The sequence below is a fragment of the Littorina saxatilis genome, linkage group LG16 (assembly GCF_037325665.1).
Source record: "Littorina saxatilis isolate snail1 linkage group LG16, US_GU_Lsax_2.0, whole genome shotgun sequence".
Lineage (NCBI taxonomy): Eukaryota > Metazoa > Mollusca > Gastropoda > Littorinimorpha > Littorinidae > Littorina > Littorina saxatilis.
Window position 1 is genome coordinate 29,114,536 of NC_090260.1, and position 22,500 is coordinate 29,137,035.

Here is a 22,500-nt window from a genome sequence, read left to right on the forward strand (position 1 = left end):
CAGAGTTTTGAGATAACTTTGCAACACGTTTTATTTTATGCTCCTCAAGAATACAACTTTGGGCAACGTGCCACGTAAAACTACACGCAACAAGGATTCAGTAGGTACCAAACATGCCTTGGTCAGAAGTAGAATGTAAATGAATCTTTATAAAGAAGTAGGCTACTTCAAACGACAGCCACAGCCACGGTTGGGTTCACGGCATCAAACCGATGCGACTCTCCGTCATATCATACACGTAATCAATCACATAGATGACTAATAAACATGTAAACTACATGTATACGTCTATGGTCGGACATAAGAAAGGAGAGCTTCCCCCGGGCCTGTGCATGTGTTGTTCGTTTTGCGTGTGTAAATGTACACAACAAACTGACCACAAAACTGAGACAGACCTCTTTCGCTTCAGTCTTGCAGAATTTAAAGACGAATACAGGTAGAGCGTGCATTATACTAACTGTTTGGTAAAAGTATCAAACGTTTCTTTTTATAAATAAGTGGCAGGCTTACATAATTACTTTGCTTTCAACTAACAAGTTACATGATGGTAGTCATGATACCGATTTTGAAAACAACTTTGAAGAAACACAGCATGAAGTCATGGTTCCTGTTGATAACTCAGCATTTCAGACAAACTCAAAGTCTAATCAAGATGAAGATGTATTGTCAACATTGCATGTTTACAGATCTAAACATTCTCCTGTGAGTATATATGAAATTGAACTGGGAGAGGAAATGGCTTTTCCCTGGTTATTTCCGAAAGGAAACAATGGTTTTAATCATCCAAGACAAACTAAAATAATGTTATCTATGTACCTACCAAATAGAGTGTACAACAAAGACAACCGATTCAGAACAGACATGATGTATCTTCTTCAATCAGCTGTCGCTTTTGATAAACTTCTTCTGAAACAAGCAGCTTCTGTGTACATGAAAATTACATCTCCTTTTGCGACTGGAAATAATAACAGAGTGTGTGCCAAAGATGCTAGAAATCGTAACATCTCATTGCATGATACTTCATACATGTTCATGAAAAGTATACCAGGAACGGCTGCATATTTTCGCAATAAACTGCATGATTTGCTTGCCATGTTTCGTAGTTTGGGACCACCAACACTGTTTATGACATTATCTGCTGATGATCTTCATTGGCCTGAAGTTGAAATGACAGCAAAGAATGTTTCTTATGAGGATGCTTCTTCAAAATCTTCTTTTGCAAAAACTGTCATCCAAGATCCTTTTATGAGTGCAGTACATTTTGATCGTCGATTTCAAAACCTCATGAAACATATTATCTTCGGACCTTCTGAACCACTAGGGAAAGTTGTTGACTATTTTCATCGTGTGGAATTCCAAAATCGTGGTAGTCCCCACATTCACATGTTTTTATGGATTGATGACTTTCCCCAAAATGTGGATGAAACAACCAAAGCCTTTTTGATTGATTACATTGAAAAGTGTATTGTGACAGATTTTCCAGACAATGACGATGCAGAACTATTCAAATTGGTTGAAAGAGTTCAAATTCATTCTTATACATCTTACTGCAGTTCACATTTTAAAACCAGTTGTCGATTTGGCTTTCCAAAACAAACTTCTTCAGAAACAAAAATAAACACAAACTTTGAAATCAATGATGATTCCAAGGGCAAGTTTTATGAAAGCAAACGTTCACCACAGGCCCGATATGTCAATGCTTACAATCCTGTCATTTTAAGACACTGGAGAGCGAACATGGATATTCAACTTATTTGCAATGCTGAAAGTGCTGCTTATTATGTTTGTGCATACATATGCAAATCTGAGACTGATGACTTGAAAAAGGCATTGGGGAAGCTTATTCAAGAGATGTCAGACCAGATTGAATCAGTTTCAACGTTTGAACGACTGATGAAGATTGGTAACTGTTTGTTACAACATCGCAGAATGAGTAGCCAAGAAGCTTCATATCGTCTTGGCAACTTTTAGAGAGAGACAGAGACAGAGAGAGACAGAGAGAGAGAGAGAGAGAGAGAGAGAGAGAGAGAGAGAGAGAGAGAGAGAGAGAGAGAGAGAGAGAGAGAGAGAGAGAGAGAGAGAGAGAGAGAGAGAGAGAGAGAGAGAGAGAGAAAGACAGACAAGAGAGCACAATACATATCCATCATAATTATACTGCTTCATATGTTAATCAATACATCATCGCGCCAGCGAAGGCGCCTTTCGGCAAGACCCATCAAATACAGCGTTGCACTTGTTTCACCACAAATCCCTGACCGGTAGGCAGATCAGTAACCATGGTAACGTTTCTGGTCTTGAAGCCGATGTCAGCCCACACACAAACTCTGCGATGTTCGATCGCTTTGGGCATACGGACAAATGGTATATGTGATACGTTAAAGTAAATCGATTTGCTCTTAGGAGCGTGTGCTTCAAAGAGGCTATAACCGCTCAGCCAAATAATTACTTCGTCTCTTGGAGGAAGTAGACTAAAGGTCAACATTGTCAGAAGTAACTCTATCTCTCTCTCTCCCTCTCTCTGTCTGTGTGTCTCTCTCTCTCTCTCTGTCTGTATGTCTGTCTGTCTATCTTTTTCTCTCTCTCTCTCTTTCTCTCTCTCTATCTCTTTCTTTCTCGCTATCTCTCTCTCTCTTTATCTCTATCTTTCTGTCTCTCTCTCTGTCTGTCTCCCTATGTCTGTCTCTGTTTTCTCTCTCTCTCTTTATATTTCTCTCTCTCTCTCCCTTTCTTTCTCTCTATCTCTCTTTCTTTCTCTCTATCTTTCTATATCTCTCTCTCTCTCTCTGTCTCATTTTTTCTTGTGCCTTTTAGTATCTGTCTCTATCTATGCCATTTACTCATTTCCTTTGCAGAAACCATTGTGCTGGTAAATATATTGTACGCTTTGTCATTTCAGCAATCGACGTACATCGTTCGAGTGGATGACGGAAAAGTCTTCATTCTGCACAGCAACCCGCTGTCGGTCAACCCTTACCTGTGAGATTCTCCGAAGACGAAATGCAGGTGCTTGCATGTTGAGCTTCGATCACAACGGACGTTCGGTGTGTGCAATGAATCGATTTGTTTGCAAGAAGTATTAAGTTGGGAAAGTGTTTTCGTTCTCTGCGTTCGTGGGTTGTAACTTCCACGTGCACTGCTTTTTCTTTTGTTTCTTTACACGAGTTGGCTTTTATTTTATAGGTGGCCGACCCTTCCGCCTATCTGTTGATGGGAATTCAGACGAAGACAGAGCTTGTTTGTTGTTTGCAATATTCGACTTAATGCTTTTCTAGGAACTGGCGATCTAGAGTAAAACTAGAGTTCGTAAGTGTGTGCGTGTGTGTGTGTGTGTGTATGTGTGTGTGTGTGTGCGTGTGTGTGCGTGTGTGTGTGTTTGTGTGTGTGTGTATGTGTGTTGTGTGTGTGTGTGTGTGTGTGTATGTGTATGTGTGTGAATGTGTATGCGTGCGTGCGTGCGTGGTGGTGTGCGTGTGACTGTGTGCGTTTGTTTGTGTATGCATGAGGGCATATGTGTGTGTGTGCATGTTTTTAACAGAGAGAGAGAGAGAGAGAGACAGAGAAGAGAGAGAGAGAGAGAGAGAGAGAGAGACAGATAGAGAGACAGAGACAGAGAGAGAGAGAGAGAGAGAGAGAGAGAGAGAGAGAGAGAGAGAGATAGAGAGAGAGAGAGAGAGAGAGAGAGAGGGAGAGAGGTGTTGGCACGCTTGATTAGTAGTGCACGTAGCTCTCTGACACATGTATACTTGTACACTACTTAGGATCCCCTTATATCCGAACCAGTATCCTGCAATTAAAAACAAAAATACAAAACACATTAGCATTGTGTGTTGTCTTACATGTCTCTGTTTTGTTGTTCCGTGTGTGTTTGTGTGTGTGCATACATGCGTGTACTATCGTGTGTGTGAGTGTGCGTGTGTGTGCGCGCGCGCGCGCGAGTAAGTGTGTGCGTGCGTGTGCAAATACGCCCGCGCGTGTGTAAGTGTGTCGACATCAGTGTTGTGTTGCGCGTGTGTTAGTTTACCTGCTTGTGACAAATAAAGACAAACACTTGGAGGTAAAAATCGAAAGTTTAATAATCATCTGGGTACTATATACAGTGCCGCTTTCGAGCTTTTTATTTGACACAGTTGTAATGCACACAGAAAGCAGATACATGTACGTGGAAAAGCAGAGCGAACAAATACAAATCAATATGATTGCCGTCCAAGCACCCGATTATTCGAACCTTGCCCAGTCCTCAAAGGCACTTTCTTTCTTTCTTTCTTTCTTTCTTTATTTGGTGTTTAACGTCGTTTTCAACCACGAAGGGTTATATCGCGACGGGGAAAGGGGTAAGATGGGATAGAGCCACTTGTCAATTGTTTCTTGTTCACAAAAGCACTAATCAAAAATTTGCTCCAGGGGCTTGCAACGTAGTACAATATATGACCTTACTGGGAGAATGCAAGTTTCCAGTACAAAGGACTTAACATTTCTTACATACTGCTTGACTAAAATCTTCACAAAAATTGACTATATTCCATACAAGAAATATTTAACAAGGGTAAAAGGAGAAACAAAATCCGTTAGTCGCCACTTACGACATGCTGGGGAGCATCGGGTAAATTCTTCCCCCTAACCCGCGGGGGGTACAATTAACAAGAACTAGATCTGTGTTCTTCACGTTTTAAATTATTCAAGGCACACTCATTCTTGTGAAAACAGTTCGGCTCATAGTCTCAGATCTGGTCAGGACTGGTTGGTCCGGTGTCAGAATAATGTGACTGGGTGAGACATGAAGCCTGTGCTGCGACTTCTGTCTTGTGTGTGGCGCACGTTAAATGTCAAAGCAGCACCGCCCTGATATAACCCTTCGTGGTGGACTGGGCGTTAAGCAAACAAACAAACAAACAAAAATCTGGTCAGGCTGATAGATTTTGTTTGTTTGTTTGCTTAACTTTTGTTCGCTCGCAGTTCAATATTAAAAAATAAAAACTCGTGTAAATATCATACGACACAGCAAGCCATGTAGTATTCTCTATTTATACGACTCACATTTCAAATGATAGGAATAGACAAACAAAGTAAAGGTCAAGGTCAAGCATGTGAGTCGTATGGTTAAAGAAACGAGTTCCTATTTATTGACCTGAATGTTACCTTACTTTGACCTGTATCAATTAATTGTATTGTCTAATCCTACAAATATAAAACTTGCGTGACCTTATTTTTGTCTTTCTGAAATCCTATTTTGATGACGTATCCACAGTTTCTTGTTTGCAAAAATACCCAAGACACCCGGTTGTGACGTCAGATTGAACACTCTGGCGTCATAGTCGATGAGGCTAATCAACTATTTGTATTCTTTTTTTAATGGCTCAATGGATATTTTCAGCAGTGATAACTCTTCTACATGAAAAGTTATTCATAATGTTACTTTGATATTTGACAAGGGTGAGGCTCTAGTTTGAGAGAAAAAATCTGAGAAAATATGTGACCCTCCACCACGGAATGAGTCGCATGTCACCTTTGCATGCTTTTCATATTGTTTACAATTATCTAAAGAGTTTGTTATGCTCTATCCGGTGGTGAAAACCGTTTTTAGAAAAGAGCGACAACTGTTTGAGTTATAAGCCTGTGACTAAGGTGACCCTCACACTGTTACCAGACACTCCCCGGACTTATATTAAGCCTAGCGCAGAACCGCGCGAGGTGACATGCGACTCATTTCGTGGTGGAGGGTCACATATCAACGTCACGGCCTTAACGTTGGTCAATAGTAAGACACTCCTTATGCTCAACATAAAATAAAAGTAAAACATGAATCAACAACACAAACCTGAAAAAATATAATGAGTAAACTGGATATGGGTTTGTTCACTTCAGGTTCTGTATCAGAATGTATGTATATCACAGAAAAAAACCATGCATAAGTAATTATGCATAAAGATAGTATATAATTATTATATGTTACACACATTATAAGTTTCATGAACACATTACAATTGTCATAAGATTCATACAATGCCTTACAGATCTTCTGAGACAAATTCAAAATGAACATAGCGAGAGATATGTCAAGGAGTCGTTACCCTGCTTTTCAATGTGATACAATAAGCAACATATTAAGATATTGAAACACATATGTGGGAAGGATAGATTCTTTTGTTTGTATGTTATGGTTGGTGATAATGTATCTTGTCTCAGAGTCATTCTTGTATGTGTGTTTGTGTGTGTGTGTGTGTGTTTGTTTGTGATGTGTGTGTGTGTGTGCGTGTGTGTGTGTGTGTGTGCGTGTGTGTGTGTGTATGTGTGTGTGTGTGTGTGTGTGTGTGTGTGCGTGTGTGTGTATGTGTGTGTGTGTGTGTGTGTGTGTGTGTGTGTGTGCGGTCCAAAAGTGCAAAATGGGTTCTTTTTGTTGTAAACACTCGACACAAATGGGTTCATGAAAAAAAGTGGGTTCATTTTCATAAACCCACTTTTTTTCCATGGTGCAAACAGCGGGAAATGACCCCAAAATGTCACTCCACAAATATCTCGGAAACACTTTTTTTAACGGAAAGAATGCCATATTCAAGATGATGACACTCTTTCCGTCAAAATTCCGTCCCCTATAGGCTACGAAATAGGTCACATTTTATGCCTTTTTTAGTGTCAAATTCGTCCATGCCGGAGCGGATACTGCAGTCAGTGCGGTTGTAGTGCAAGCGCACTACAAAGGCACTGCGCGCAGTGCCGTTGTAGTCCAAGTGCACTATCGGCTATGAACCCACTTTTGGGGTTAGGAAGGAATGTGTGTGTGTGTGTGTGTGTTTGAACAATCTGTTTCACTGCGGTTTTGTCCTAATTACTACTTGCTTAGGGATAACTGCAATCTGATGTCCTATTTACACATATTTTGTTCTGTGCGAGAGTGATAATGTTTACTGATTCGATATGTAGCATTGCTCCCCAAACTCTGCGTCCCTGCACCATACACGCACAATAATTATAGCCAGAAGCCGTACCAGAAAGTATTGGAGGTGGGCACTAAACCTGAAAAGAGCGAGTCCCGGCAGGTACATAATTTGTGCTTGAATGCGTACCTTTGGTACTTATGTAATCTCCTGCTAGTTTCCATACAGATTGAACAAGAATGTACATGCATTAACCTTCGCCCGTCCGGGTTATCGACTATACAGACGGAAGTCATCGTGGGGCCGTGCTTCTCATTTCCTTCTTTGAGAAACATGGGTCCGCACGGCCCCACGATGTTTGTAGTCTAAACATGCCCTTTTTTACATTTAGTCAAGTTTTGACTAAATGTTTTAACATAGAGGGGGAATCGAGACGAGGGTCGTGGTGTATGTGTGTGTGTGTGTGTGTTTATGTGTGTGTGTGTGTGTGTGTGTGTGTGTGTGTGTGTGTGTGTGTGTCTGTCTGTCTGTCTGTCTGTCTGTGCGTGTGTGTGTGTAGAGCGATTCAGACCAAACTACTGCAGCGATCTTTATGAAATTTGACATGAGAGTTCCTGGGAATGATATCCCCGGACGGTTTTTCTTTTTTTCGATAAATACTTTTGATGACGTCATATCCGGCTTTTTGTAAAAGTTGAGGCGGCACTGTCACACCCTCATTTTTGCAATCAAATTGATTGACATTTTTGTAAAGCAATCTTCGACAAAGGCCGGACTTCGGTATTGCATTTCAGCTTGGTGGCTTAAAAATTAATTAATGACTTTGGTCATTAAAAATCTGAAAATTGTAATAAAACATTTTTTTTATATAAAACGATCCAAATTTACGTTCATCGTATTCTACATCATTTCCTGATTCCAAAAACATATACATTTGTTATATTTAGATTAAAAACAAGCTCTGAAAATTAAAAATATAAACATTGAATTTCCGAAATCGATTTAAAAACAATTTCATCTTATTCCTTGTCGGTTCCTGATTCCAAAAACATATAGATATGATATGTTTGGATTAAAAACACGCTCAGAAAGTTAAAACGAAGACAGGTACAGAAAAGCGTGCTATGCAGCACAGCGAAACCACTACCGCGCTGAACAGGCTCGTCAGTTTCACTCCGTTTTGCACAAGCGGCGGACTACGGTCATTGTGAAAAAATGCAGTGCGTTCAGTTTCATTCTGTGAGTTCCACAGCTTGACTAAATGTAGTAATTTCGCCTTACGCGACTTGTTTTTTAATTACTTTTCGCTAAAAGGCCTGAGGCATTCTTAAAAGCTCATTAAAAAAGTACAGCTAGTTTAAGAGATATTTGCAATTAAACACCCTTCTGGGTCCACACGGACCTACGACCACCGGCGAAGGTTAAATTGGCTAGAACATTCTCTGGAAAATCTGTACCGACGCAAATTGACAGTAAGTCGGATCGATATGCCAAATAGCGCTTTAGAAAAGGCCTAACAAAACTGTTACATGCATTAGCTAGAACATTCTCTGGAACATCTGTACTGTCGCAAGTTGACAGTAAGTTGGATCGATATGCCAAATAACGCTTTAGAAAAGGCCTAACAAAACTGTTACATGCATTAGCTAGAACATTCTCTGGAACATCTGTACTGTCGCAAGTTGACAGTAAGTTGGATCGATATGCCAAATAACGCTTTAGAAAAGGCCTAACAAAACTGTTACATGCATTAGCTAGAACATTCTCTGGAACATCTGTACCGTCGCAAATTGACAGTAAGTTTGATCGATATGCCAAATAACGCTTTAGAAAAGGTTTAACAAAACTGTTACATGCATTAGCTAGAACATTCTCTGGAACATCTGTACTGTCGCAAGTTGACAGTAAGTTTGATCGATATGCCAAATAACGCTTTAGAAAAGGTCTCGCCAAACTTTCAAAAAGCAACCTGGTTCTGGGACCCTCTAAAATTCCGCCGAGAGAGTCATTGGACCCCCTAAACATTGCAATCGGGGTCCGGGATCCTCTCGGAAGAGCATCTGTAGGGAGCACTGTGTAGCTTCACATAGTTACATCGATATAAATAGTTGAATACAAAGAAAACTCACCAGTAACCAGGTTAGGTACGTTTATATCATAATCAATATTTCGGCACGTTACTGCCTTCTTCAGGATGGTAAGCTTATGGAAAGAAGGGAATGCCGGCACGTGACACACAGTGTAATGAATTTTGATGATGATTAAATATATAATATATAATATATAATGACAATATACATAGTGTATGATCGTAGTCATATTATGTTAAGCTTCGATAAAACATTAAACACATGTAATGTGTACATTTCCTATAGTGCATTCAAAAATGAAAAACATATGTGACCCTCCACCACGAAATGAGTCGCATGTCACCTCGCGCGGTTCTGCGCTAGGCTTAATATAAGTCCGGGGAGTGTTTGGTAACAGTGTGAGGGTCACCTTAGTCACAGGCTTATAACTCAAAAAGTTTTCGCTCTTTTCTAAAACGGTTTTCACCACTGGATAGAGCATAAAAAACTCTTAAGGAAAATGTAAAAATATTAAAATCATGCAAATGTGACATGCGACTCATTTCGTGGTGGAGGTTCACATATGCCGTTGAAGGGTGAGTCCTTTCCGTGTAAACGATTCGACTCACCCTATCAGACCTGGGGCCAGTTTCATAAGCCAGAAACACAGTGGACAAACTGCAGTTGTCCGAGAGAACCACAGTAATCCGACGTTATCCCCGAGTACGCAGTAGGAGGGTCCAGCAGACTTTAATTGTGTGTCTGTGTGTGTGTGTGTGTGTGTGTGTGTCTGTCTGTCTGTCTCGACTTAACAGCTTATTGCTGGGAAACTACTGGGCGCAGTTCTTTCAAAAGTTGATACACTAACTTGATAATAGGTCCGATTGATCGTATTAAAACTTCATAATGTTACCTGGGACCTAAATGCCCCAAAAAACACAAAAGTTCTTGACGGTTGGACGAATTCAATCGGAGCGACAGCCAGCCATTGAGCTGATAGAACAGCCGAACGCGTGCGTCATGAAAAGCATGCGTATCGCTCATGGGCTCATAGAACCGCCCAGTCAGCCAGCGACAACCAGGCTTTGCGTGCGTGCGTGATTTGCGTGCGTGTGCCACTGCGCGACCTAATTTTATGAAGCAGCAACGTTAGCAGTCTAGTCATTTGAGTTCACTGCCAATGGCTTGATGGAATGCGCGTCCGACTATGGCCAAACTGATCCGGGTTCGATTCCCGGCATGAGCGGTCTAATTTTTTTTTTAATTCTTGTTTACTATTGTTTATTATGAACGTTTTCATGTTTTATTTTACTCTAATAATTGTTTTAATTGTGTAAAATAAATTTAAAATTGTTTTTATTTTTTTTTTAAATCCACGTGCACAAGACAAACACTTTCATACTGGGGGAGCGAGCCATTCTGAAGAGTACTCGGGTCCAGCGCCAGCGTTTTTTATCGGGTTTCACGAACAAAATTTCAGTCGGCCGACTGCGGGTCGTCTCACCGGAAGTCGGCCAAACACGGTGATGCTCTCCCCCCAACACTGTGTTCGGCTTACTGCGGTAAACCGAAAATAAATGTAATTATCCGCACAGGCAATGGCAGAATGCTCACACTTTTTGGGATTGTGAGCCAAACCTTGTGATTGTTCTTTGAAATGTATCTATCATGACGCAGTAATCCAGGAGACAAGTCAGGGTTATGTCTTGAAGACGTCACATTATGGCGTAAGAGGGTTAGACGTCACGCGAAGGAATTACTGAAAGTCTCGGTCATTGTTATTTTGAGCGGGCCGAGACTTGTTTTTTCTTCGAAATCGGCCATTTCCACGTGCGAATGAGCAAACGGAAGTGGTAATGTTGTCCGCGGGTGACAGTGATTCGCTCATGAAACGCGCTTTTCGGTGACCCGGCGATCAACCACAGTCCATCGACTGGGCAGTCGATCGACTGTCAGTCGGTTCACTGCTATCTTATGAAACTGGCCCCTGGCGTGGGCAGTAAACTGCTCGTGTTAGGGTGGATTAATTTATTTGTTATTTATTCGTCAGGGGAGTAACATTTTCGACCCAAATGTTGACTCGGAACACATCTGTCGTTGGAAGTTATTTTCTCTTGTTATGGGGGAGTAGTTTGTTCGTAAAGGGAGTAAAAGTTTCGTAAAATTTTTTTACTCCGGAGTAAAAATCTCGTGGGAGTAATTTTCTCGTGTTACACAGGCTTGCACAGTCATAGGGTAAGACTGAATCTCCACTTGGGCACATGCCAACATTGAACAGTCGGAGTGCTCTCTGTGAAGAGTGGGAACTGTTGGAGGAATCAGCGTAGTAACGGACACTTGAACGAATCAGTCAGGGTGATGGTGTTTGGCATGTGTCCCAGTTGAAGGATGGTCTGTTCCCACTTTAAAGCCTGGCCAGATAGGCGATAGTCAACCCTACTGTTTTTAAATTATTGTTTATTTTTTTTGATATAATGTAAAGACAGCCATACATTATGATGCGAATATTGTTTAAAAAAAAATATGATCATTTTGATGCTACACATGTTGACACGTATATTTTTTTCACGTATGACTATTTTTAGTCCTTTTGTATAATGTACAAGTTTTTCTGAACCGCATGTAAATGAGAGAGTATGTGTGCAAACAGAAAATACAGTTACCATGTTTGTTATCTTGTGTTTTATTAATTGAATAAAAAAATAAATAAATAAAAAAAAAAACCAACTGTTTTCACGGGAAGATCCCTGCCTTTAAATACACTGAACAATTCTCTTCACCACCTCATCCGAAAATTTTTCTCTGAAACAAATTGTCTTTTTTGTTCTCACACACATAACACCTCATTTGAGACATTTGATCCCAAACACTAATAGCTTGTGCGTCTTTTAGAAGTTTTCCTGCGAGAATCCAAAGTCGTACTTTTCGCAGAAAGTCTTCAGCGTCTTTCCCACCAACGGAGATCCACAGAAAAATACCTTCACCTTACCTTTGGCGTTGTTGGCGATTTCAGAGAACAACTGGGGAAGAAAAAAGAATAAATTCAATGTTGCTTCACAATCAAAAGAATATATTCAACAATAGAAATTCAATTAGTGCATTCTGCTAAATATTGCGAAGACACAGGACATGATACATAGAATGGTCACTCTTATGTTTTGCTATGAGAAATGGACAACCAATAAGAGGGAAAGTTCACACTTTAAACTGGTGACAAGTCATGTCTGCATCTCGCGTGAGCATGCAAACGCCCATTCGTGTGAAAACATGAGTGAAGGTGGGAGTTTCAGCCCATGCACGAAGAAGAAGAAGAAGAAGAAGAAGAAGAAGAAGAAGAAGAAGAAGAAGAAGAAGAAGAAGAAGAAGAAGAAGAAGAAGAAGAAGAAGAAGAAGAAGAAGAACAACAACAACAACAACAACAACAACAACAACAACAACAACAACAACAACAACAACAACAACAACAAGATGAAGAACAAGATGAAGAACAAGATGAAGAACAAGAAGAAGAACAAGAAGAAGAACAAGAAGATAACACTTACTTTATCCCAGTCGGGTCGGCCAGCCTGCGTTCTGGTCTGAAGCCCCGTGATGAGGTCCGTCTGCTCGTTCTCGTGGATGAGGTCCAGGGCCATCTGCAGGCCAATGCCTTTCATATCTTTCTTTGTGAGGGCGGAGGTCATGTACATATACATGTCCAACACACGGCCCAGCTGCGAGCCGTCCACGCGAGACTGCTCCCGCTCCAGAGTGGTCAGGAGGGACACGAACCACTCAAAGTTTCTCTGGTCTCGGTTAATCCAGACAAAATCCACCTAGAAAAAGTGATAGATTATCGTGGGTACATTTTTCTTGTGATCTTGTTGTTGTTGGTTTTTTTTTTTTTTTTTTTTTTTTTTTTTTTGTTGACCTCAGTTGCATGCAAGGCTGCTTCGACCCATCTTTTTTGCCTCTTTCATCTTTTTTTTTTTTTTTTTTTTTTTTTTTTTTTGGGCGGTGAGCATATCCTTCTTCATTGGTCTTTTTTTTTTAATGAAATTTTAATTTTGTTTTCATTACAGGTTACATTTCCATTAGATTACTTTTTAATTCAACAACAATTTAACTAATGTTTGCGTGTATGTGCGTGTGTGTGTGTGTGTGTGTGTGTGTGGGTGTGTGTGTGTTGTTGTTGTTGTTGTTTTTGTTTTTGGTGTTGATAGTTTATCGGTTAATCCAGATAAAATCCCTCTGGAAAAAAAAGGAAAAACATTATCGCTTTATTCAGATCACGAAATCCACCTGGACAAAATGAGATAGATTATCGGGCAATACAGATAAAATCTCTCTGAAAAAAGTGATCACATATTGGATAATCTTCTCCAGAGTGGTCCGGAGGGACACGAACCACTCAAAGTTTCTCTGGTCTCGGTTAATCCAGACAAAATCCACCTTGGGGAAAAAGGGTTATAAATTATCGGTTAATCGAGATATAATTAACCTGACATTTTTGTTTGGATTAACTATTAATCAATCCACATAAAATCAGTCTGGAAAAAACGGGATAGATGATCGGCTTATCCAGATAAAATCAACCAGGGAAAAAACAAGAAGGGCAAAGCCCATACGACTCACATGCTTGACCTTGACCTTTACATGACCTTGACCTTCAGGGTCACGGTCAAATAACTAAACCTAGCAATGACATCATACACTAAGAACTGCTTTACACATTTTTCCTACCAAAATACATGTGACCTTGACCCAAGGTCAAGGTCATCCAAGGTCATGCAACACAAAGCTGTTAATTCAAGACATAGGAAGTACAATGGTGCTTATTGGCTCTTTCTACCATGCGATATGGTCACTTTTAGTGGTTCACTACCTTATTTTGGTCACATTTCATAAGGGTCAAAGTGACCTTGACCTTGATCATATGTGACCAAATGTGTCTCATGATGAAAGCATAACATCTACTGGCCGTATAAAATTTCATCTCACACGGCATCACTGCAGAGCGCCTAGAACTGTACCCACGGAATATGCGCGATATAAGCGTCATTGATTGATTGATAACATGTGCCCCACATAATTTTTAAGTTTGAAACAGTTATCTTCCATAGTTCAGGGTCAAGGTCACTTCAAAATATGTATACAATCCAACTTTGAAGAGCTCCTGTGACCTTGACCTTGAAGCAAGGTAAACCAAACTGGTATCAAAAGATGGGGCTTACTTTGCCCTATATATCATATATAGGTGAGGTATTCAATCTCAAAAACTTCAGAGAAAATGGGAAAAATGGGAAAAATAGCTTTTTTTTAGACAACATTTATGGCCCCTGCGACCTTGACCTTGAAGAAAGGTCAAGATGCTATGTATATTTTTTGGGGCCTTGTCATCATACACCATCTTGCCAAATTTGGTACTGATAGACTGAATAGTGTCCAAGAAATATCCAACGTTAAAGTTTTCCGGACGGACGTCCGGACGGACGGACGGACGGACGTCCGGACGGACGGACGGACGGACGTCCGGACGGACGGACGGACGGACGACTCGGGTGAGTACATAGACTCACTTTTGCTTCGCATGTGAGTCAAAAAAGGATAGAGTATCGGTTAATCTTGACAAAATCGACTTGAAAACAAAAAACATAGATTATTGGGTAGTCCAGATAACAAAATCCACCTGGGAAAAAAATAGATTATTGGTCAATCCGGATAGCATCTACCTGAAACAAGTTAAAGCAAATGCTTTATACGAATCCCCATTGTCATGTCACATTACACTCACAAAGTTACAGTGAATTGTGGCTCCAATGTGCCGATTTTTTTTAAAGAAAAAGGCATTATATCGATTGGACACTGCATAACCTACACATCAGAGTCCCTTATTTGCTGATCGACCACATACTTTGTGTTTGCACAAGGTTTTGTTAGCCGGTGTAAGACAACATTTTTAGTCCACGAAAACTTTACTCCGGAGTAAATATTTCGTACGAAATTCTTACTCCGAGTACACTTTTCGTACGAGAAAAGAACTCCCCAAGGCACGAAAAAATTACTCCCTCCACGAAATGTTTACTCCCCATTTTTTTTTACTTCCAGTAAAAATCTCGTACGCAAAAATGGGATGCGGGCGAAGGGATAATGCCAATAAGTGATCTCGCGCACACGAATGTCGCGCTACCCTCCTTCCACCCCTTCCACCACCAAGACTAACAGGAGACAAGGGAGTAAAAATTTCGTACACCTGGCATGGGAAGTTAAATTGCTTGTGTTTGGGTGAAGTAATTTATTCGTTATTTATTTGTCATGGGAGTAACATTTTTGTACGAAATGTTTACTCGGAACTCACCTGTCTTGGGGAGTAATATTCTCTTGAAATGGGGGAGTGCTTTTTTCGTAAAGGGAGTAACTTTTTCGTACGAAATGTTTACTCCGGAGTAAAAATCTCGTGGGAGTAATTTTCTCGTGTTATACCGGGCGCAACTTTTCCATAACTGCTTGCAAATCCTGACAGAGAAGTTGTTCTTGTTTTTCTTCTGCAAACCGTCTATTGCCAAGAGACGCAGACTTTTCTCTTGTCACACCAACCTTTTTCAAAGCCATGACAGTCTTCGGTATGTCTGCGGAGAAGCGGTAGGCGCAGTTGGGGCAGGAAACCTCGGCTTCTTTGAAGCGGTACATGATGCTCTGCAGTATTGACGCAAAAGGAGTGACGCCGATGCCAGAACCAATCAGAACCGCGTGCTCCGCTTCGAAGATGTGCCGACTTGGGGTCCCGTAGGGTCCGTCCACGTTCACCTTGAGGAGTAAATGGTGAAAATACAAATACAATTAAACCTGTCTAAAATGACCGCCCAAGGGACTGACCAACCGTGGGCGTTATAGACAGGTGGTCGCTATGGAGAAATGTACATTATATAGGAAGAATCTCTTCTGGGTAGTTATGGACAGGTCCTGGTGGTCGTTATGGAAGTGGACTTTATATCTTTCTTCTTCGTCTTGTCGCGTTCGCTGTTAGATCGTCAGTCCGGACTGCAGGGCGAAACGTGCTGTCCTCTCCAAGCTTCTTTTGTAGCGCTGTCTCCTCTTGCCAGAATGATGGTGTCCCTCAGAGCACTGTGGTATGGACAAGCCTGCAGGATGTGCTCTGCTGTCTGATTCTTGCCACACGGACATAAGGGGGAGGGAACTAGCTTCAGCTTTGTGGCCATATGATGGTTTAGTCTGCTATGTCCAGTGCGGAGTCTGAGTAGGACGACTTGTTCTTCACGTTGGAGCAGGTGGTAGTCATCTTTCTCCGCTCTGGTTTTCCTCTTGTTTTTGATGATTGTCTTTTTTTCCTTGTATACTGCTGCTGGGACGTGAACTGTTCCTTTGAGGCACCTTCCTTGGCAAGTTTGTCTGCAGCCTCGTTTCCTGCTATATTTGTACTTTATATAGGAAGAATCTCTTATGGGATTGTTGTGAGCAGGCGTTCATGATCGTCATGAGCTCGCCCGTACTTGTTCGTTTGTAGTATGGTTTGGAAATGCTTTTGCATAATTATGATTGATTTTCTGTATTGAGATAATACACTGTTATTTTGCTATGTTGTTTTGCATATTATTAGATTGTCTTGTAATGTAGTGTACTGGATTGTGTTGTGTTGCACTGCATTGCATTGTATTATATTGTGTAATATAGTTGCATTGTATTGTATAGTATTGTATTGTATCGTATCGTATCGTGTTTTTTTTTATTATGTGTGAAATAAGGCTGATTTCTTGTTGTGTGTGTGTGTGTGTGTGTGTGTGTGTGTGTGTGTGTGTGTGTGTGTGTGTGTGTGTGTGTGTTGTGTGTGTATGTGTGCATGTATTTAGTTCTTGTGGTGATTAATCTAATGACTTCTGCAGTTGTGCATGTTGTCTAATGCTTTTTGGTGCAAACTTATGGTTTTGTGAGCAAAATCGTATGGTGAGAGTCCACAAGAGCTTGACAGGTATGTTGTAGTGTAAGTAGAGTTAAACTACACGAAGTTGGAGAGACAGAGGGAGACACACATTATTACTCACCGGGATATGAACCTTCACAGTTTTAACCCTCTTCTTCCGGCTTTCAAGTATTTTTCGTGCCTGCAAAACAGGAAAGACACATTAGAAAGTCCGGACATGCTAGAAGAAGGAGAGTAATTGGAAACGGGCTGCTTATCACAGAGAAAGACAGACTTAACGGAAGAAGAAACTAAACTGTACAATGATGCATTTGTGTGAGAACAACCCTTCGCATTGTTGGTACAAAAAGTAACACACTTTGAATATAGCTGACTTCAAGCAGCCGCACAACCCCCTACGCGCACGCCCCGCCCCCTACCCCCCACCCCCCCCCCCCCCCTACCCCCCCACCCCCAACCCCTACCCCCCCCCCACACGCCTACCCCCCGAAAAAAAAATTCTCCCTCAGGATAACACACACATTTACGAGATTAACAACAGCAACAATCATCAACAATATCATCATTATCAGCAGCAGCAGCAGCATCGTCACTACCATCATTATCATCACTTGTACCATCATGATCTTCTTCAGCATCATCATCATCATCCTCATCATCATCATCATCATCATCATCATCATCATCATCATCATCATCATCATCAAAAAAGGTGTGCCAGTGCAAAAGCAACAAGAACAGTAACCACAAACGTAACATAACATACGTCAACGATCTGAAGAATGTCATACATCCGCATAGTTGTTTAATATGTTTCACAAATGATTGCCCAAACTTATGTATTGGTTGATCCAATCATTAAAATAAAACTGTCAAGATGGTCTTATGGGGCCTTCACTTTGGGATCATGACGCATGATTCATGCGAAATTGATCCATTCAAAAATTCATTCCTTGTCTCCTTGTTTTCACTGCAATGTGTGTAATATGTGACCCTCCACCACGAAATGAGTCGCATGTCACCTCGCGCGGTTCTGCGCTAGGCTTAATATAAGTCCGGGGAGTGTCTGGTAACAGTGTGAGGGTCACCTTAGTCACAGGCTTATAACTCAAACAGTTGTCGCTCTTTTCTAAAACGGTTTTCACCACTGGATAGAGCATAAAAAAACTCGTTAGGAAAATGTAAAAATATGAAAATCATGCAAAGGTGACATGCGACTCATTCCGTGGTGGAGGGTCACATATACGCAACAAAAACAATGGACTGTCATAGAACGCGGGCCAGGATGAGTCATTGCGAATTTAAGAATCAAAATTATGGTCTTACAAAAATGAAACATTACCGCAAACGATTGTACCAAAAGTACTACGCATGTACACGACGCTGACTTGTCTAAGGTCTACACATACATCAGCTGACATCACCATTCCACGTCACAAAATGCAATAAGGCGAGTAAAATCAGAGAGGGGTAAAAAACGGGCTCGATGGCATCTCAGAGCCTAGCTGTTTTATCTTTGTTTCTCAAGAAAAATCGCCATATTTACACGAGGAAGTGACTGAGTCTAAAGTGCGTACTTCGTTGGCGTAGGTGCTTGTTTTTACAATATGCGTTCTTTCTGTTTTTCTTTTATCTAGAGCGATTCCTGTTCAGTTCATAGCATAATAGTTAACATTGATTTATTTTGAACTTTACATATTTGTTTCAACACATCCTAAAGTAAGTAGCGGAAAACCGAACAATTGTGGTTATGAATACTTATGAAACGTATCAAACACCAGGGTACGATATCAGAAAAAGAAGAAAGAAAGAATGAAAGAAAGAAAGAAATAGAAAGACAGAAAGAAAGAAAGAAAAAAAGAAAGAAAGACAGAAAGAAAGAAAGAAAGAAAGAAGAAGAAAAACAAAAGACATAAGAAAGGAAAGAAGGAAATTAAAGGAAAGAAGAAAGTATTGCAACAAATGTCCGCCGATGCTGACACGTATACTGATCCTTAAACAAGAAACGTAAATACAGAAAGACAGAAAGAAAGAACTAAATCAACATCTATACGTTTTTTACCAAATTGAAAACACGTAAATCAGAAATAAGAAAAAAAGGTTAAATACGAACATATCTGACACACCCAGAGCAAACAGTTCAAAGAAAATGAAACTTAAAAACAACAAACGGCACAATTAAAATAACATATTTAACATCCACGAAAAGAAAAGGTGACTTCCTAACTCGACTATTCGAGTACACCAACAATCGCGAATTACACGAAAAAGAGAGAGCGACGGTCATTCATTGCATTGAAAAACGGAAATCATAGAACAGAAAAGACGAATAAGAACATATCCAACACAAAAAGAACAACAAACAACAAGTCAAACTTAACTAAAACAACCACACATTAAACAATCACGACAGAATACAGTGGATTCCAACATCTCTATTCGAGTGCAGAGAGATTGATTGATTGATTGATTAAACTTTATAACAGAAGGATGGAGATTTTAGTCGTTGCCTAGTCTTACAATCTGTCCTTGCTAACTAACATGAATACAAAACAGAACATGAAAACATTATAAGAGCAAAAAAGGTTGACTGCAAAAATAATCGTACATATGATAATAAATGGCATTTAAAGGCAAAGAAAAGGTTATAGTATTTGATACTATTAAATACAATAACAGCAATAGAAATATGAAAATAGAAATAATGGTAATGATGATGATGTCATAACAATAATAACAATACTAACTGTTAAAAAAAAAGAAAAAAAAAGATAATAATAATCATAATTGTCAGTAAGTACTGGTGTCACATGACTGATGTGAACCAGTTGATTGGCTAATGGCGATGCGCTTAAATCTGTTAGCGCACTCTTGGAGTGCGCTAACTTTTCCACAGAGCGTATTCTTACGCCCTTTGCCAAAGCGAGACTGTACTCTCATCCTCAGAATTAATTAATGACATGTAGCTTATATTCTCCACAATACCAAATGACCATAAATTCCCTGCTTCTCAATTAAAGCAGAAGTGGGTTTTTTTCTGACAGATTGCATGTGCCTGTGCCAGTGCCAGTGATCTAAAAATAGAAGCCGCTGTGTTTCATCTCATTTTCGCCGACTTGCATAGTTTCTTCTCATAATATGCCGTGTTAGTGGCATGTAGCTTATCATCCACATTTCCAAATGATGAGTTAGCATACAATTCCCAGCGGCTAACAGAAAACACAAGTGTTATTCCGATAACGTACACAGCATTTGGAAGACTGATTCGATCGACTCTGTCATACGTAGCAGCTACTACACTGAAATACGACTGCATCAGTTCAGTAAATGAATGGTTTCCGAATTATTATTTCAAGGCAAGAACAATCGTAATCGAAAACGTGTAGGGTTCAGAACGTTCTTACCATATAATTATAAGACTTATTACCAGCCTACCTGGCTCATTCGTGCAGACTCAGTGACAGTGCAGACTGCAGTGGTTCGATTGTTCTTGCCTAGCAGACGACATAAACCCCGCTCAGCAAATTAACATGTTGGGCAAATGTGAACGAAAAAACGATGGGGATATAATACGTGTAGGGTTCAGAGCATTCTTACCGTTCGGCATATTTAGTATCAGACTCCCCGATGAGTGAAGATACAACACGAGAAATATGCAACATTTATTTTGAAAATGTGCGAACCGTCGAGTCCTTCGTGGGGTAGTCAATTCAAGGGGAGTCACTCCGCACAGTCAATCCATCGAAGCTCGACTGAAGGTTTCGAATTGCAAATAATGAAGAGCACAGTCCTTTCTCCGAGTTCAAATGAGGTATCTCTGAAAGATCATCACTGTTCAGCTTAACGCTACACTGGAATTTACCAACAGAAATCAAAATGCGTGAGACGAAAGCACGACACACTTGAGACACCGGCCCACACAAAAGTAGATCTTACTGTAAACGACCTGACCACACAGTTATGCCTATTCAAATGCGCGTAGCAAAATGTGCGTTTGGAATCTTCTTTTTTCTATGGCGGTTCTGACAATATCGTTATTGAAACAATCCCAGTGCACAAAGGGATTTATAGAGCAAATCTCGAAAATAATTATTGAACTCAGCGCTATGCGCTTCGTTCAATAATGAATTTTCTCGATTTGCTCTATAAATCCCTTAGTGCACTGGGATGTCTCAATAACTTAAATAATAATAATAATAATAATAATAATAATAATAATAATGATAATAATACTAATAATAATAATTGTCAGTAAGTACTGGTGTCACATGACTGATGTGAACCAGTTGATTGGCTAATGGCGATGCGCTTAAATCTGTTAGCGCACTCTTGGAGTGCGCTAACTTTTCCACAGAGCGTATTCTTACGCCCTTTGCCAAAGCGAGACTGTACTCTCATCCTCAGAATTAATTAATGACATGTAGCTTATATTCTCCACAATACCAAATGACCATAAATTCCCTGCTTCTCAATTAAAGCAGAAGTGGGTTTTTTTCTGACAGATTGCATGTGCCTGTGCCAGTGCCAGTGATCTAAAAATCGAAGCCGCTGTGTTTCATCTCATTTTCGCCGACTTGCATAGATTCTTCTCATAATATGCCGTGTTAGTGGCATGTAGCTTATCATCCACATTTCCAAATGATGAGTTAGCATACAATTCGCAGCGGCTAACAGAAAACACAAGTGTTATTCCGATAACGTACACAACATTTGGAAGACTGATTCGATCGACTCTGTCATACGTAGCAGACTACACTGAAATACGACTGCATCAGTTCAGTAAATGAATGGTTTCCGAATTATTATTTCAAGGCAAGAACAATCGTAATCGAAAACGTGTAGGGTTCAGAACGTTCTTACCATATAATTATAAGACTTATTACCAGCCTACCTGGCTCATTCGTGCAGACTCAGTGACAGTGCAGACTGCAGTGGTTCGATTGTTCTTGTCTAGCAGACGACATAAACCCCGCTCAGCAAATTAACATGTTGGGCAAATGTGAACGATAAAACGATGGGGATATAGTCTAATACGTGTAGGGTTCAGAGCATTCTTACCGTTCATATTTGTGACAGTCCATCACAAAATCAGTCTTAAGTCGAAATTTGGATGATTTGAGTTAGTTATTATTTTGAAATTGTTAGTCTTTCCTGGATGTTTAGAAAAAAAAATTAAAGCTCTAGGTCAATAAATAACGATATTACGGCCATTTTTATGAAAGAAGTTGACCGGCGGCCATTTTGAGAAATCGGGCTTGAAAGTTTTGGAAGGCACCAGCTTCACATTTTCCTTAGCAACGGGGGTTGAAAATTAACCTCACCCTTCCAAATGTTGCACAAGTGTACTTTGATCTTTCATGCATCATTTAAATGCAAAACGAAGGGTTAAAAGAACAATTATCACCATTTTTGAAGGCTTTGTTTACATCATACATGTGGAGGAAAACGGTCAAATACAGGTCATACACATCAGCAAACATTTTCACTGTCATTATCAGGAATAAAGAGGTTACATGCATCTCACCTACGTTTTTGTCCATTAGTTTGACAAACACTTGAGCAAAATCAACTTACTTGTATCAATCACTTTGTTGGCATCGAATAGGAATACGTACAGATCAGAATGTAGATCCCAAACACA

At 40.2% G+C, this 22,500-nt stretch overlaps 1 protein-coding gene across 2 annotated transcripts in view; it reads right to left on the reverse strand.

The window, feature by feature from the left end:
- Positions 1-6,638: 6,638 nt before the first annotated feature.
- The window catches only part of LOC138950776 (NADPH oxidase 5-like), a 102,962-nt gene continuing 87,100 nt past the window's right edge, over positions 6,639-22,500 (reverse strand). Inside the window, exons 12-15 of one of the 2 annotated variants that reach the window (XM_070322499.1) lie at positions 16,981-17,040; positions 15,518-15,727; positions 12,484-12,756; positions 6,639-11,961 (exon numbers count right to left, since the gene is read on the reverse strand). In XM_070322499.1, coding sequence (XP_070178600.1) covers positions 11,830-11,961; positions 12,484-12,756; positions 15,518-15,727; positions 16,981-17,040 — 675 coding nt within the window. In that variant the 3' untranslated portion in view covers positions 6,639-11,829. Of the gene's footprint in view, positions 11,962-12,483; positions 13,373-15,517; positions 15,728-16,980; positions 17,041-22,500 lie in introns of those variants that run through there. The other variant, XM_070322500.1, reaches the window with a different exon arrangement.